General features: G+C 57.0%; 3 protein-coding genes across 3 annotated transcripts; all 3 read right to left on the reverse strand.

Moving 5' to 3' along the window:
* Window positions 1-1,757: 1,757 nt before the first annotated feature.
* Window positions 1,758-8,041, reverse strand: VOLCADRAFT_86313 (uncharacterized protein; the record flags this gene model as incomplete). The annotated part of the gene is made up of 9 exons (XM_002946192.1): window positions 1,758-1,814; window positions 1,908-4,264; window positions 4,307-4,937; window positions 5,246-5,864; window positions 6,162-6,643; window positions 6,946-7,071; window positions 7,152-7,220; window positions 7,459-7,555; window positions 8,019-8,041. 9 exons carry the CDS (start codon window positions 8,039-8,041, stop codon window positions 1,758-1,760), a joined length of 4,461 nt encoding a protein of 1,486 aa, XP_002946238.1.
* A 992-nt stretch (window positions 8,042-9,033) lies between these two features.
* On the reverse strand, window positions 9,034-11,012 carry VOLCADRAFT_86314 (uncharacterized protein; the record flags this gene model as incomplete). Its single annotated transcript, XM_002946193.1, has 6 exons — window positions 9,034-9,171; window positions 9,417-9,638; window positions 9,793-10,020; window positions 10,142-10,239; window positions 10,401-10,637; window positions 10,985-11,012. 6 exons carry the CDS (start codon window positions 11,010-11,012, stop codon window positions 9,034-9,036), a joined length of 951 nt encoding a protein of 316 aa, XP_002946239.1.
* Window positions 11,013-11,964: 952 nt separating this feature from the next.
* Window positions 11,965-16,634, reverse strand: VOLCADRAFT_102843 (uncharacterized protein; the record flags this gene model as incomplete). The annotated part of the gene is made up of 10 exons (XM_002946194.1): window positions 11,965-12,126; window positions 12,630-12,718; window positions 12,971-13,082; window positions 13,933-14,015; window positions 14,447-14,501; window positions 14,999-15,018; window positions 15,451-15,563; window positions 15,878-16,003; window positions 16,230-16,249; window positions 16,512-16,634. The coding sequence occupies 10 exons, from the start codon at window positions 16,632-16,634 to the stop codon at window positions 12,070-12,072; spliced, it is 798 nt and encodes a 265-aa protein (XP_002946240.1). The 3' UTR covers window positions 11,965-12,069.
* Window positions 16,635-17,115: the final 481 nt, after the last annotated feature.

Raw genomic sequence — 17,115 nt, forward strand, 5'->3', positions numbered from 1 at the left:
ATGCTGGCATGTGGACCTCACATAGTTGGTCGTAGGGTCACACTCTTTTTCTGTCAATCATGCTCACTCCTTGGAACCATGTCTTTTTATCCAGGAAATGTAGAATGGCCCAATTCGTGGGCAAGCTGGGCAGGGGCCTAGCAGCTGACACCGCCAGGCGGGCGGAGCTTCGTTTCCTAGTACCCGTGTCCAGGGAGAATATGCTGTCATAGACACACTATGTTCAGCTGTTTAATTATGTGTTACATTTTTTCTCTTTGAAGATATATTTCCAGATTCCGTTTCGTGCCTGTGGGGCCGCTCAATGCCTGGGGATTTGAGTGCCTCGCCATTTAAGGTGCTTCGGTTCTTTCCTGTGTTAGCCACATAGCGTGCCGAGCTCTGAGATCCTGGCCCGTAGCTCAATACAAGTACTGTTATCCCGTCGCGCCACTACAGTTGGCCCTCAGGCCGCGTAAAGTGAAGGTTGTCGTTTGTAGTGGGCAATCAGTGCCCTGGTGCCCAGAGCTTGTTTTCTGGTGCATCGCCGCATCATGCACGTGGTGTACTGTGCCGTCACTACCGTATTCTCAGTGGATGTAGGGTGTTCATAGCCCTTTATAGTTGTGCTGCTCGCTGAGACTGCTCGTGCACCGAGGGCGGAAATCATGGGTCCGATTTCGGAGCAAACTGGAGCATCCAAGGGAGACGGACCTTGCAAAGAGGTGCGAAGCGATTTGTGATCCTGTAATAAGAACCCGGATGACGACGGATCATCGGTGAATTATTTGATTTAGCGATCCGCACTGAACATTTCCAGCGCGTTTCAACACCTAACACCTTCCCAAACCTTCTCGGGCGTTGGGCAAGACAGGTACTTGCAAGACCGTATGCTGAGCACGTATGCATGAGCACGTATGCATCCCGGCACCCTTTGTGCTTATATATGCCCAACGCGTTGCGCTCTTCACTTTAAACCTTCCGGCTCCCACCAGTACTCAAGACCTCTGAAGAAGATAATGGGTTGATACGTTGGGCCCGGATGGCATCCAACCAAGCGCCCCTTTCGGGCGTATTGTATCTAGAAGCCAATTGTAACTGCACATGAGTACGCACACGTGTCCATACTCAAGGCTTGTTCCCCGGATGTAACACCGACAAGAAAGATGCAGCCGGTACGCGTGGTACGCCTGCCAGCGCAGTCCCTCTGCCTAAACGCACAGTACATGGGGCACTTGGCAGTACACGGGAAGGTTGCCATGCACTGACTTCCTCAATACTTCTCCCATGCCAACGAAGCTGCCATTGCAGTCCTTTTACGGCAAGCAGTACAATCACAGTTTCACTAATGGGAGGCAGGTCAGAAAATCCTGGCGAATTAACTATGGTACGCGCACCCTAGCCTGACGTACTTACCACAAGGTCAGACTGTGGCCTGGATACGCATGCATCACGCAACACGGCAACAGACGCCTTCACACAACAAGTATCCAGCCATAACGAGAATGCCAAGCACGAAGACGTCCAAAGAGTACCGCCTGCTGCAGCTGGTATAGCCTCAGCTCATACAGTGCGGTACATCCCACACCAAGATAAGTTCAACCTGACCCCCACTGTCACAATTACATCTTCACCACGTGACAAGACCATTCATGCAAGCGCACTTACGCACACGGGCGTGACTGTATACACGAAACGGTACATAAAATCAACCCAAGTTTATTAACCAAAAGTGACCACAATGAAGGTCACAACCCAGCTGCAAGGAGGATCCGCCCCTAAAATGGCTGGGTGAAAAAGTCCGGTGGTGCGCTCTGCAACACAAAATCGAAATCCTGCGTCAGCGGAGAAGGTGAACCCAGATGATGCTCCGCCGCCGCCTCTTGCAGCTGCTCAGTTGAGCGTTGGTGCATGTCATAATCACCCACTGCTGCCGGCCGTGCGGCTCGTCCATCAAGAGCTACGCCCATTGTCTGCGGGGCATTAACCTCTCCGGTTTTGCTGGCCGGCATTTGCTGGCCCCTTGCCGCCATGTCGGTCAACCCTTTGCTACCCGGCGAGGAAGCCCTTGCCGCCATGTCGGGCTCCTCTTGATCTCCATCGGCCCTGCCATTCGTGCTCACAGCCGCCACCGCGGCGGCGACGTCGGCACGATGCTCCGCCACAAGGCGCATGGCGTCCACAAGCGTTGCCACTACCGCCGCCGGAGTCGCAGCTGGCTCGCAAGCAGTGGGAGGCCCGCCCACCACTTGACGCGCCATAGGCAGGATGCCTTCAAGCTCGACCACGTCCTGCACATTGCGTGGGACATGGCACCCGAGCCAGCAGTCCTGCCACGGGGCCCCACTATTGGCAGCAGCACCAGCGACAGGCGCCTGCTGCGGTGGCCCTGCAGGCAGTGGCTGCAAGGGATTGCTGTAGAGGTGTCCCAGGACCGACATGGTCACATCTGGCCACGAGGTGATGCCAACTGCAACGTTCCGGACATCGAGGACATCCTGTGTCAGGCTGGGCGCCACGAGCGGCGCACATCCAGGTCCCAGCCACGCCTGCACTTCCTCAAGGGGAATGCCCCGCCGTGCAAGGCGGCCGTACTGCGGCGCTGGTGTTACAGACCCAACGAAGTGTGCTCCAGCGGCCTTTTGTTGCTGCTGTTGTAGGTACGGCGCTGCACCTGCTGCTGCCATTGAGGTTTCCTGGATAGACGCTGCAGCTAGGATGGGCTCGGTTGGGGCCGCTGCCCCGGTATCAGCAGCTGCATCCTGCACGGCGGCTCCCGAGACGTTCACATGGGCCTTCGTAACGCAATTTGCGGTCGTGGGGGCCGCTGCCGTCGACATCGCCGCCCCAACGAGGTCCTCATTGACGGGTCTTGGTCCTGTGCACTTTCCCGTGGACGCAGGCCGCGTCCTTGCCACTGGGCTAAGGGCAGCAGCCGCAGCGCCGCTTGTTCCAGCTGGCACGCCACCGCCGGCTAAGGGCCCACACGCCGCCAGGCGACTTTCATGCACCCTTTGCCGACAACCCTTACCACCCTTTTGTCGGCCATCGGACCTGGCAACCTGGACTCCAACAACCGTGCCGACCTGGTTTCGCTGTGCTGCTTGGCTGGTGGGTTGTTCGTCGGCACTGACAGGAGGGCTTTCCGTAAGGGGCCCCTGCTCTGGGCCACCAGGCCCCAGGCTGCCGGTCTGCTGGCTCTGCCGGGGTTGTGCTGGGGGCTGTGGTGCTAGCACCTCAGCACAAATTTGTGAGGTTTGCACTGCGATCGATCGTTCGACAGGCTGACCCGGAAACTGCAAGCCTGGCACCCAATCGTCGAGCAATCGCTGGCTGGTCTGGATGCCTTGGGAGGCAAACATCCTTTCAGGACCCTTCAACGGCGCGTTTCGCTCATCCCTCGTTGTGCAGGCATCCCGGGAGCCGCGCAATGGGTGGTGTGGGTCTTCCTGCACGCCGTCGAAGGTCTCCGGACCACCTCCAACATCTTGCCTTGCAGATCTATCCTCCCCTTGGACCCGCTTTGGCGCGGACACAGCGTGAGGCAATGGTTGCGGCCCTGCTGCAGCGTGTTCATTTGGCAGCAAAACCCCTTGGCCGTCTGGCTGAGTGCCGTGCACCGCGCCCATTTCGCGCTGCCTGGCCGTGGGTCCATCAAACCGCTGGCGCTGCCCACAGATAGCCTCCTTAAAAGGCGTGGAGGGATCGGGCGCCTGGTGCCCAGCACCGCCTGAACCCGGACCTTTCTGATTGGCTGAGCCGCGGCCAGGGCCCGCGCCAGGTGGGTCCCCAACAGCTGCACCTGGTGAGCCGCCCTGAGGCGCTTCCGTGCTACGTGCTGAGCATCCAGGTTCGGGAACGTGGCCGCTCAGGCTCGCTGTTCGCGCTGCCGTCCCGGACGGGCTGGGCGCTACCTGGGCGTTTGGCTGCAGCCTGCCAGCTTGGCGCGGTTTAGGTGTGACTGTGTCCATATGTTGGTCCGTTTTGGCCAAGCCGGCCAGGCGGTTCGGTGATGCCAGAGTATCGCCATCTGATTGCAAAGTGCGTGGCCGTCCGCGATGGGAAAGAGAGGTTGGCAGACGCCGGTGCCGGCCAACAGGTGATTGAGGCAGCTGCGCGCGTGCATGCGGACTGGCCGATGCACCGCCACCAGTACCGCCCGGCAACGCGGCCGTGCTATGTGGAGGTACGGCAGCGCCTCCTGCAGGCGCAGCATGGAGCCCTGCTTGACGCTCGCCGTCAGCCTGGCCGCGGGCCAGCCCTGCTTCGACCCCCACCCCATCACCTGTGGGCGCAGCGGAGGCGCCCCTGGACACGCACTCCCCACCTGCCGGCGCGGCCACCCCGTGTGCTGGTGCAGCCCCTACAGGCTGCGTAGCTTCGCCGTCAGCCGACCCCGACCCCTTGCCCGCAGACGTATCGGCATTGACTCGCAGGGTTGCGCCGCCTCCTGGCAGCTCAGCATTCACACCTACTAGCGTACAAGGTCGCGTTTTCTGAGCGGGATCCGCTTCAACGGCGGCTTTCTGAGGCGGAAGCGCAACAGCTTGGCCAGGATGACCATACCTTGCAGCAGTTTTGGCTGCTTGTAGGATTTCTCCAAGCTTCTTCCAGGCGGCTTTCGCGCGGTCATCCGGGATGATTGCAGCGTGGTAACGCCTCGGCTCTCCCTGTGCCCCCGAAGGAGCCCTGTTATCATTCAGATCCCCTTCAGCTGGGGACTGCAGGACTGCATCTGAAGCCGGTGTCCATGTTGACGAGATTGTTACGCCCGCACTGGTTGCGGACGTGTAGGGTGTCGAGGGACTGTCTATCTCATCGGTGTGCCCAGGACTGGGCGCTTGCTGTGCGCCCTTGGCCTGTGGTTGCTGCTCTGGAGGAGCTGCATGTTGCGGTGTGGAGATATCGCGGCCGTCACTATCGGCCGCAAGATCAGCAGCGCCGCCCCTGCGGAACATCTGCACAAGGGTAGTGTGGCAGTTGGGTTCAGCAAGCGCCATGAGGCGAATTCGTAACGATACGATGACTTCACCCATCGAAAGCTACATGCGTGGAAAGAACACGGTGCCCTGGACGCTCTTATGTGTGTCCGCAATGGAAACATGACCTTTACAAGGCAGTACAGTCCGGCTGTCCCATTCGGATTAGGACTGTAAAGACGCGCGGTCGAGTTTCGCCACGGTAAGTCACAGCCGCACGAGGCGACCGAGGCTCATAGGCTAAGATCCAACTTTTGCGTGTGGCTCCCTCGTGTTGGAAGACTTACTCGCCGTCGCCGCTTCTGTGGCCGCTGCACTGCCGCCTCCTCATCGCTCAAGCGACCGAGGTCATCGTTTCCATTCGCCACTGCCCCACGTTTCCCAGCAAGGCACTTGCCGTCCAGGTGCTTCTGATGGCCCGTTCCTCCTCCTTCCTCCTCCTCGCCCTCCATGTCCTCCTCCCGATGCTCCCCTTGCTCTTGTTGTTTACCTGCACGGAGGCCCGCCCTCCCCGGGCCCGACGGCACCGTGTCTGTTCTGGCCGCTCCCAAGCCTTCCTGCTGGGCCAGCGCCGCACTCCGGCCAGCCGCGCCAGCGGAGGCTCTATGCGGAGGCTGCGTCCTCCCAGCTGCAGCTCCCGGCGCAACCATACTGTTGCGAAACCCCTGCGCCTGCGGCCGCACGGTCCCCTCACCAAAGCTATCGTCTTCGACGTCAGCGCCTGCCGGCTGCCGCCCGCCCGCTTCATGTCTCTGTCGTCCAGCCTGAGGGTCACGTCCAGCCCCGAAGAGAGTTGCGTGTCGCGCCATGAGGATTTCCTCCTGAATGCGTTGTTTCTGACGCTGATACGCCCGAGCGAAAGCGTCCTTGAAGGTCCTTAACAGGGCCGCAGCAGCTGCCGGGTGACTGTCATTGCACCGGGAAAGGGGGCATAGGATTGCATGTGAAGCCCAGGCAAAACCCGTGCTTACAGAAGGCGACCGCATTCTGAAGACAGATTAACGTTCGGAAACCATCTTAGATATGCTTTCATTCCATCAATCCTGCTATACCCAGCGGGTTCAAGAATGGATTGCTCAATTTTCTGCCGCTGACCACTGTACCCCTCGCCAGAGCGGACAGCACATTCCCTGATAGAGGCACATCCATCACCGTAGGTCTTTTATCGTACACCCGTGTTGACCACCTTGTACACAAACCCACCAGTAGGAGCTGTTCAGATCTTGGTCATCGTCGTAAAGTGGCGGCGACCGGTGCCGTGGGGGCCGCCGTTGCTCGTGTGGCACTCGTCCGGGCTCCTCCGGGGACCGCTGATCTCCCTGCTGGGCCCGGGGATTGGCGCCCGTGGCCCCGCAGTCGTTCCCACCTGGCATGCCGGGACGCGGGCTTGGTTGGCCACCGTCAGCCGCCAGCTGATCGACTGTTGCCGGAGCTTGAGCAGCCTCCAAGCCTTCGTGCTGCCTGACCCTGCCGTTGTCCGGCTGCCCGGCCAGTTCCACGTTCGCCTGCCTGGTGGAGCACACTGCTGGAAGGCTCCCTATCTGGGGTGAAGCACGCCGTGCCGGTAGCGTGGCTCCATCTGCATTCGGTCGGCCAGCTCCTGATTGTAGACGACCAAGAAGTGCATTCGCTGCCTCCGGGTCGAAGGGGCTCGCAACGGGCTGCGCCTGGCTGCGGTCAGGCCTCTGCACGTCACCGAAAACATACCGAACGACAGGGCACATGCATGCCAGTGCTTTTGCTTGGAAAGTCATCCTTCAACAGGTCGCTAAAGCGGCGGGGCTGTCTGCAATACCCGACGTATTTCGGCCGTAACTGCGTAGCCAGTTTCCTCAAAAGCATGAAGGAATCATAAGTTCTTACTGTCCAAACTCTTCGAGTTGAGATATTTGCCAATAGTATTAGTCAAGAGCTCAGCCCAAGGACGGTATATGCGCTGTAACGGTGCCCATTGGATCCCAGATACGATGCAGCGCGCGGAACGCACCCGCCAGCTGGCCAGCATGGGCTCGGCAGCGTCCTTGAGCACGTCATGCAGGGCTCTTTCGGTCAACCAAGCACGAATCTCGAGGTCTCCTTGTAGGATTGGGGAGCGGAGCTGGTACATCACAGTCTGTAGGGTATATTGAGCTCGGATCAAGGTGGGAAGCATGCCACACACGTGCGTGGCTGCGTTGCCTGGCGGCAGCTTACCGAGGGGGTTACCTTCTTGTCAGCCACGATGCGGGTACCCAGCCCCGTGGGTGCATACCCGCGCAGGTCCTGCGCTCAGGACACAATAGATGCACACTCGGTCCATATAACGTGTTCCTGGCAGCGGTATTCGACAAAGACTAGAGGGTTATGTGGGGCCTAACCTGAAGCCTGCGGCCAGCGCCATCACGGCCGTCCGCGGTGCTCTGCCCGTGGTGTTCCTCCGTTCGTGCGTCTGCACCAGGGCTCTGCTGCTGTCCAGCTTGGAGGGCCGCTTCCCGGACCACCGCAGTCGCACGGCACTCACCCTGTAATCCCAATATGTCAAGAACGGTTTCCCATCCCTCCCAGTTGGCAGGTGGCACGCTCCCAGGGACCGTAGAAGGTATGTCAACAGCGACGGCCTGCGACCAGTTAACGAGATATCAAGCAGGTCTCTTACGGACCATGTCAATATTTCAACTCACGCCGACGGCTCTCAGAACATCTTTTGGCTCCGGGCCCATGCGTTCTGGGACACTTCTCTGACCGTAGACTCCGGTCAAATAGTGCACTGCAACCAGCAGCAATACTTAATAGCATATCATATATCGAGTACTTATGCCTTTTTCATTCTTGTATCAGATAAACTCGTGGACTATGAGCATCATGAAAGGGTCAATAAACGTGATGAATAAACTTAACCAAAAAAACTCGTAAATCCGAGCTCAAGATAGATACGTATGGACCAACATAGATGATAGTGATAGATGATGCCGCTGACTTTGGCATGCGTTGCATGCTGGGCGGGCAGTACGGGGCACTCTGTACTCCCTATATGTGCTCCCTCAACCTGCATAACCTGTGAACTTGGCCCATACTACTTACTGCAAACCTGCCTTACTAAGCATAGCTTTCGACAGTTTGATTGGAAATGCGAGTTCTAACAGGAAAAGGCACTTCAGCTAGAGTTAGACTGCACGTATTTCGTGCCGGAAATAGGAATTTGGAAAGAGAACTCGGCACGAAAGCGTGGACGTCCCGTTTTAAGGTTGCAACTGCTTGCAACTGCACTATGCCAATACCATTAAGTGGTCTGACGGGAAGCGCTGGAATACAGACTGGAACATTTATCTATTGGGTTCCCACAAGCAAAACTTCGTCCTCTTCCAGCGGCGGACCCTACCTCCATAGCTGCTCCGTAGGGTTCCGCGGTTAAGGGACACAAGCATTTCTCTCACGTCAGGGACGTGTCAGTCTGGGACGTGTTAGTCACCGGCTACAGTAAGCAGGGCTATGAGAGGTGTAACAGCATTGTAAGTAAAGGATTTGGCGCAGTCATCCTACGAATAACGTTTAGTGCCCCTTGCCGACGGAAAAGGACGCGAAAAGCCCATCCTGCCGTCCTGGGGTTACCAAGGTGGAGCTATGTCGACCTTCTTGTCCGTGGCTTGACTAGCCACGGGGAACCATTGCAATATAACAGGTTTGGCTTACGTAACCCTAAGGGAATGTTTGGCTGGTTTGCAAATTGTTTCGAGACAGATATATGATAACCCATCGCATGCCCACAATGAGTGCACAACACCCATTATCTCCTGGCTCAACTCGCTCATGATGGGCACACGTTCAGGCACTGTCCTCACAGTCTACTACCACAGACTGGCTTTTCTTTTAGGGAAATGGCCATGCAATGTGGGCAGCACTGAGACACCGAAGAAACCCTCCATCACCAAGGACAAACCATCACCAGGGACTTGCTTAACCTCAGTCACTCTTCACCATTTCTGCAACCCTGCTGCAACCTAAAGGTCATTCCAATCCACATAAACCGTCGCCAGCCCTTTGCAAAGCGAGAAGTTAAGCCCATGTTCTGCGCCATCGTGGCAGCCACGCGTGCAGCTTAAATTTTCCCTAGGCCGGCTAGGATTTGCTGCACCAGGTCATGTAGCTCGGCATCTTCTGCGACCTTCATCTTCATGTTTTGGAAGTTGCGGTCCGCCGCCTTCTCCAGATTCACCCATCGGTCCTTAAGGTTGACCTGCGTTGTACAGCGGCCATAGCCGTAATTAGCATGTGTCCCTTAGCAAGGACACAGGATCTAATTTCCGTCCCATAGATGAACTAGTGAGCATCACAATGTGGAATTCGGTGGCTAGTAAAATCCACACCGGGGATGCGCTTGGATTTAGGTACAGCTCTCTAGCGTGGCGAATAAGTCTCTACGGCAGTATGGCCTTATATATATGTATCGTCGCGGCCCAAGCGCACCCCAAATTCACTCACCCCAGTCCGCCTGCTCAGTGTCTCGGCAAACTCCGGGTCATCCAGTATGGCCTTCCATGCTGTGCCGTTGTACTTTTTCATACCTTTCAGCAAGGCTACCGTCTGCATGCCAGGTTCCAGGCAGCGCCCATTAAAGAGTACGACTTGCGATGCAACCAACGCGCACAAATTGCCCTGGAGCTCCTTCAGCCGCCAGCACGATGGGTCATTGCCCTGGAGCTCCTTCAGCCGCCAGCACGATGGGTCAAAGAAAATAGCAACACGCCTAACCTCGCTAAATATCGAAGGCCAGTGCGTTAAATGGTTACAGCTTTACAGAAAGCATACACGCCAACAGCGTGTGCGCTTGGATCTAAGAGCCTTCACAACTTCGCACCTCTTCTCGCGTCCAGGCGCGCCTCGCCTGGGCCGTTTGATGCCGCGGTGCGTTACGCGTTTGTTGTGCATTGGCACCGATCACACGAAGCGCCCGTTGGGCAACAAGTTGCCGTCCTCTCCCTGTCGGACTTTCCCTCTTTTCCGTTGCCGCGACGGCGGCAGTTGGCGTAGTTGTACCAACCGTAGCCAAATCCCTGTAGTCGATGGCTTCAAAAGTGTTTCCTTCCTGCAGAAGGGGCAGGCAGAAGGCGCATCCAACTGGCCGCTTCTCATGTATCCGTTCCTAAAGACCTATAGGAAAACGAACACCGCAGGTCTACATTACGCTAGTTAAAAGCACCACTCACGTGCAATCCCCTGCATTCTGGCACGGCCAGCAACTCGTAGGAGGTATAGGGCTCCACGATTGCACAAATGCGGAGAGCGGTGACTGCATGCAGCCGGCCTGCGTGTACCACATCGTTCCGTGCAGGACACGGACAAGCGTGCCAGGTACAAGTCCACCTAGCCACTGCCACGCCAGCTATGCCAGACACGCAAGCTATGCGTATCAACCTGGCAAGCCTTCGGCTGCCGCTACTGTCGGAGGTTGGAGTGGAGCCGCACCCACCACGATATCGAGTTGCAGAACCGACTGGTGACCAACGTCATAGCTCGCTAGGGTACGCTGGCAACTAGCTTGAGTCTCTGCCCGAGCAGGCGCCCCGGCATCTTTATCTTCCAGGACCTCGCCCGTGTCAGGCCATGAAAGGCGTATGAAGCTTGGGTACATGCCGGGACATATCTGGCGGCATATGGCCCGCTTGGCGAAGGATACGAGACACAGACGCGGTAAGGCCAGGCCTGCGAGGTAAGGAGTTGAGGTATGGGACGCACGGGCACTTTCCGAAAGAACGGCCACGAAAGACCGTCTTACGGCAGACGCGAGGCACGTCGGGGTCCGTCTTTATGGTGCTCCCAAACTCGAAGTGGACCACCATCGCGTTGCCCGCAGCTATGGCAGCATCAAGTTCTTGCCCATCGGCAGCGTCGTAGTATGTATGGAAAGGCAGTACCCGCTTAGTAACAGGGTCGTAAACCCTGTTCAGCTTCTGCATCTCTTGCTCCAACCCTGCATTATTGGATTGCCAATTGTTCGCAAAATTTAAAAAGCTCATTTATGTACAAAGCCCTCGGAGCACAACTCTCACCTCCGGTGAGCTCGTGGTCCGCGTCCATGACGACCAACTACTTAGCCAGCTACTGCGTAGAGGCTTGGCTCAACCGCTCCAGGTGAGCCTCTGTCCTATACCTTCTTTGCGTTCGGATGTGCAGTTCGGTAAGACAACTGGATCAACTGTAAAGACTTCTTTTCCTACCAACTCAGGTCTGAATTAGGTTAAATCGCCTAACGATCCCATGCCTGCACCAATTATAGTAACATATCGGAACATAATTGACAAAAAACGACAATTGCTGATGGGGGATGGACAAAGGAAGAAAGCAGCCAGCAAATTGCGAGCTCACTCCAGGCTTACCATTAATATCGTGATACAGTCTATTCTAGCAGTTGACAGCATCTAATTGCATGCCATGCTGAGCATGGCATGTTGTACGGCACGTCGCCGCGAACGGTGTGTGCGAGACCCTGAGATGCTGCTTCTATACTTTTTGCAGAAATTACCGATAGGCAATCCGTCGTGACCTATGATTATACAGATGGTAGAAATGCCGCCACGTGTACCCGAGACAGACACACCAGGACACCATGTCATCGTCAAGGCGGCATTCCAAGACTAGTCAACAGTCGAAACCCTCTTGGCGCGCCTGTACTGTCACAAAGCAGGTAGAGACACCGGACAGTTTAGCACCAACTACAGTCTTTGTCTAGACAATTGCAAACACAGAGGAATGGTTCCTTGCCATGTCAAACACGGGAAAGGTGTCACCACATCATCCGTAAGTTACGGCAGCATAGACCGAGCATTTCACGCTGGGCGCAGCCAACCATGTCCCTATCGCGACTGTTTCTATTGCAGTCAGTTCCCGAAGCAATCAGTGGATGGAAATCCGCCCTAGTCCCTCTTCACGCAGATGGACTACGCGCACCCCCACCCCTTCCAACTGCAGAATCCTAAAGCCTTGGCAGTATCCATCCAGTTCCTTCCACGTTTGCATACAAACCCTGAACCGCAAGCAAAATGTCCCTACCGGGGCAACCATTCGCAGCCCTCGCCAAGCTCTCAGCACTCAATCACTCGGCCAAAACCCCCGCCTCAATCAATCCACCTCTTCTTTAACCTTGCTTTGAGGCGTACACCACGTACATGGGGTCCGTGTACCCGAACATGACCTGGCACCAGTTCAGGAAAGCAGGATGGAGGGGGTCCTTTTCTTAGGTCCACAGACTTCGGGAAGAATGGATGGGACAAGAGGACATTTGCGTTATCACATCACGGCACCAAAGGCACGATGAAACGCGAGAGATCCGACGGATGCTTCGCAGTGTGGGGAATGTAGGGCGCGGGGTCCACTCAAATAATTTCTTCATTTCTTCCACGTGGAGGGACCTTGAAAGTTCGCTGGTCTATATGGTGACGAAAATGTGTAAGGCGACGTGCATGCTACACGGCTAAACGTCAATTGATGCCAGCAGGACCGCCTATCGTGAACCCGTGTTGGTGTGCCGATGGATCCGTGCAGCGTTCGCAGCGAACATGAACGCCATCAACAGGCGAATACCGTTAGGCAGCTTTCTGCGGTTTTACTGAGCGCCTGTCGAGGCCGTCTTTCCCTAATCACGTCAGACCAAAGCTCCCCCAAGCCCAGCCCTGACCACAGCCTCCTGGTCTGCACCTTGGGGGTGATGTCTTTACACCTCGGCTCCGTGAAGCCGCCGGGCACTGAGTAGTGGAAGTACGATCCGACAATCCAAACGTGGTCGGCTGCAAAAGGGAATAACGACAGCAACGCGGAGCAAAAGGGATTAACGACAGCAGTAGCAATAGCCACATCCAGTTATACGCGGAGCAGTATCCACCGTCATTTCCAGCACACGTCAAGACCTTCCTTAAACCTGCTTCCCGTCCCCGCCAGCACAAACCCCATGCCCGGTGCACGAACTTACACATCTCCCGCACACGCAGGGGGACATGCCGCAGCTAGAGCGCTATTCTTCCGCCCTCAGAGACACTCACCGTCTCCGGTCGCCGTCCATAGGCTAATGGCCTTGGTGGGGAAGCAGCGGTTGCTGAACGACATGTAAGCCGTGCCGCCGGGCTTCAGGACGCGATGCATCTCCCGGAAGACCTGCCCCACCAAGGGTAGATGCAGCGGACGAGGTGATGATGGCTCCTTGTGGTGACGATAATGCAGTGGTTAGGAGTGGTTGCGGGGTGAGGATAGTGCAATATTTCCCTGTCCCCGTCAGCAGCAAGGTCCCCCACCTTCCTGAAGGGCTGGGAACCCATTCCGACGTGATTCATCCAACAACAGGTGGAAGGCGAGCAGAGGTGCACAAGCGGAGGCGCATCCGCACCCTGCGCGAGGTGCACTCGCGTGGAACTGGCCCCCAGCCAAAATAGACCGCAGGCCGGTCTCCATTAGATCATAACCCGTGACCTTCCGGATGCGAACACGTATCCAGTGCTTCCAAACCATTTCGCCCTTCATGGTCATTGGTCATGCCCTAGGTTTGCGGTTCTTTCCTTCTCGAACCATCTCTTCAGTTATTGACATGGACGTTATTGGGGTTTTCGTTTTAAGAGCTTGCATGTTGTTGTACGGCGTGTTGGCATCGCATTTGCATCGCGTCGCATACCCGCACGTGGGTAAGTTGCAGGCTGGGCAGCATGGAGCGCAGGTTAACAAACCCGGTTGGGACCGCACGGTTCCAGGTGTCGCAAGAGGCATGTATCGACTGAATCTCGTGCCTTCGGCCAAAGTTAACGGCCCTCGGAGATCACATCTGTCAAGGTTAACGGCCCTCGGCTCCTGCCTGCTACTTGTTAGGGGAACTCGTACCTTACCCAACCCGAGCATTGCCGTAAACCCCCCTGTCCCGATGTTTGCGGCTGCTGGGAAGCCTTCCATGCGCAGTGGAACCAACCGCTCGTGACCTACTCCTTGTACTGCGCGGCTGCGGGGTGCGACTGCTCACCTCGAGTGGCTTGTTCAGGTAGTCGACGCTGACGCAGTTCGTGATGACGTCAAAGGTGTTGTCGGCGTACGGCAGCTTTGGGTCTGCGCGCCGGGGCTCGTCCGGAGACAGGAGGGGTGGGCAGGACAGCCAAGGTGACATGCGGTGCGGACGAGGCAAGGCGAAGGCGAAGCCAGGGCTGCATGTGCGCCGCGTGCCCACAGACTTCTACATGTGCCCATGGCTGTCCTAAGAAGTCACTAGCCCAATGTGCACCATGAACAGGCGGTGCGCTCTCACGAACCCGTCTGCGGCGGTGGTGATGCTCTGATGGATTCCCTTCCCCTCCCACTGGACGAAGATGGCGCTGGTTACCCTCGGTTCTCCCGGACCCATGGCTATGCAGCACCCGCCCAGCCTCAAGCAAGGTTCATATTACGTTCTATGCGGCAGTAGCAATAGCTTGTAAAAACTTGTAAGCAGCAGTAACAGTAGCAGTGACAGTAGCAGTAGCAGTGGCAGTGGTGAAACCTACCGACGTTAAGATCCTTCACCACAAATTCGGTCAGCTGGACGTTGCGCGCCAGCTCCTGGCAGACAGACATCCATACGCAAAGTCAGGGCTGCGGCCGCACGTGTGAGGTGCTGCAGCCGCACTTTCCTCCACTCTCTTTTGCGCGGCGAGGCGATTAAGACATCCAACGCGGTACACTCCGATACGCTGCCAGTATGTCGCTCTGCGTCTTGGATTTCTGAATGACTTGGGTTTTGCAAAACGCCGGCGCCTACTTAACATACATCACCCGTTACCCAGCGGTCTGTCCGGCCCTCCAGCCGTACGAGGGGGCCAAACCTAGGTCCCCGGACAGGGCGCCGCCAAGCGCCAACCCAACCTCCCACATTGCGTTGCATTACGCTGGCACAGCCTTGGCTGAGAGCAACATACGCCCGCAGTCACAACACCCACAAGTCCCCTGGCACGCCGGGCTCCAGCTATCATGCGCCTAATCGGGCGATAACGCCAAACTCCCACCCAGAAACTGCAGCAAACACCACCTGCGCCTCCACAACACGCCCAAGCTCCCACCTGCTCGTTCATACCAAGTCCTGCGCTCGGGCGAAAGCGCACAGGGACCGGGGGGGAGGCGCGCAGGAGCGTGTTGGCCCAGGGACGGAGGTGCAAATCACAGGAATACACACCGGGCTGTACTCTCATAATCGCTACAACATCATCATCATCATCATCGTCATCATGCAGCTACAGCTACACAGGCAGGGTGAGGCAAGGTGGGTGATTTCCATTCACGCAGAAGTCAAAGTATGGCGATTTACGCTAGTGCGCCAGCCGGTGCATGCTGCCCATGAAGTCCCGTTCTTTCTGTTCGTCATAGAAATACACACTCCACCTTTGGCACCGTCCTTCCGAGTGCAGTCCGTGCGGTAAAACGTGTGCGCGAATGAGTGTTGTGCGCACACACACACAGGAGACGCATGCCGCTTCCTGTTGGCCGTGCCTGGTCTGCCTGCCTGCCTGCTTACCCGCCACACGTCCGGCCGTGAAGCCCTTTGGATAATGAGAAACCCAGGAGCTGCAAATGTCGAGAATGGCCGCCGACTTGGTACCCACGGGCGGGAAGACCTCCCCGTAAAACCTGCATGTGTACGCGTATATATGTCTATATGTCTGTCTGTATATATGTATATATGTCTGTATGTCTGTATGTGTGTACGTGGGGGCGGCGTTTGAGGCAAGCTGGGACAGTGAAGCATGGACCCGAAGGAGTTCATCACGTCCCCCCTGTCGCCTTCCCGCCTTCCCGCCTTCGTGTGCACCGTGTGCCGGGAAAGCATGGGGGGTTGGGAGCGGCGGCCCAGCAACCTGATGACATCCTGGCTCCACTCCCGTGCGCTTCCGCCTCACATGTATTCCCGTGCATCCACGTTCCAAGCCGGTGCATCCACTTACTTAGTCAGCGCGTTGATTGCGTTGTCATCGATGTGCGTGACGAACCGCGGCTGATCGTAGAAGAAGCTATCCGGGGTCTCGTCGTAGCGCTGAAAATTCTCAGGGCGGAAGGGCCACTTCTCTGGCCTGGACGAGCAGTGGACAGCGGCACACACGCGGGCAGCCGTGTTCCAGAAGTGGGAGACAGGACGGAGGACAGGCCGGGCTGGTCAGCAGTTCGGGGGAGGGAGAGCCGTCGAGAAAGCAGGACCGGCTACCGTCACCACTACCGCGGGTGGCGGGTGGTGGGGAAACGCGCTGGATGGGAGGTTGGGTGCTGCTGCAGCACCCGCCTGGCCGCCTGGCGCCTTACCAGCGAGGGTCTTCCAGAACCTGGCGCAGCGGTAACCAGGGAGGTGTGTCAATGCGACGGGAGAAGAGACGAGGAGGAGCGCTGCAGGGTGCGGAATACTCCTGAGTTGTAGCGGGGATGTGAGTGTTTGCGAGCCGGGCGCGGCTTCCAGAGAACACCCTGGGAGGTATATTCCCCTAGGCCCTTTCCAGTGCCGTCCGGCTCGAAGGGCCTTAATAGTGGGGTGCCGTGGCATGGGTGGTGACGGCATGGTTTGGCATGGGTGCGGAATGGACGCCCCACCTTCTCGATCTCCGGCTGAGCTGCGGCGACTGCGACACTGCGCTGCCCCAGCAGTGTGCCCAGGAGTGCGGCGCTGCCCAATACCGCACGTCGATCAATACGCCCCGAATACGACAGCGACATGATGCTGTGCTGATTTGGATGGCTAGCCAGGCATTTTGTGGTACGTTTGTTCGGTCGTGCGACTCGTGTGGTTGAGGACATAAGACGCAGGTTGGACAGGGAGATCATTGTAATGACAGCAAGGAATTTGAATTAATGAACCTGCAAGTGAATTAGGCTGGTGTGCGCGCGGGAAGTGAAGCTTGGACTCGTATCTGTATGTGTACGAGCCACCGCATCAAACCTGCACAAAAGCAACTCGGGCTCCTTCTACATTCCTAGAACATATATTTGCGTTCATTTCATTGCCTGTCCTAGTGAACGTTGCAAGTCGTGAAGCTTGATCACTGTCTTAATAAGCTCCTGCAGCAACATGCCCCTGATGCCATTGCTTTGTAGGACTTTGATGCACCCCAGTTTTCAAATTTTTCAAGGGCTTTAAAATCCTCACTGCAAGTTGCGGCGAGTCGGCATAAGCGTTCTCAGAACGACCAGACTGGTC

Source organism: Volvox carteri, assembly GCF_000143455.1.
Source record: "Volvox carteri f. nagariensis unplaced genomic scaffold VOLCAscaffold_1, whole genome shotgun sequence".
Lineage (NCBI taxonomy): Eukaryota > Viridiplantae > Chlorophyta > Chlorophyceae > Chlamydomonadales > Volvocaceae > Volvox > Volvox carteri.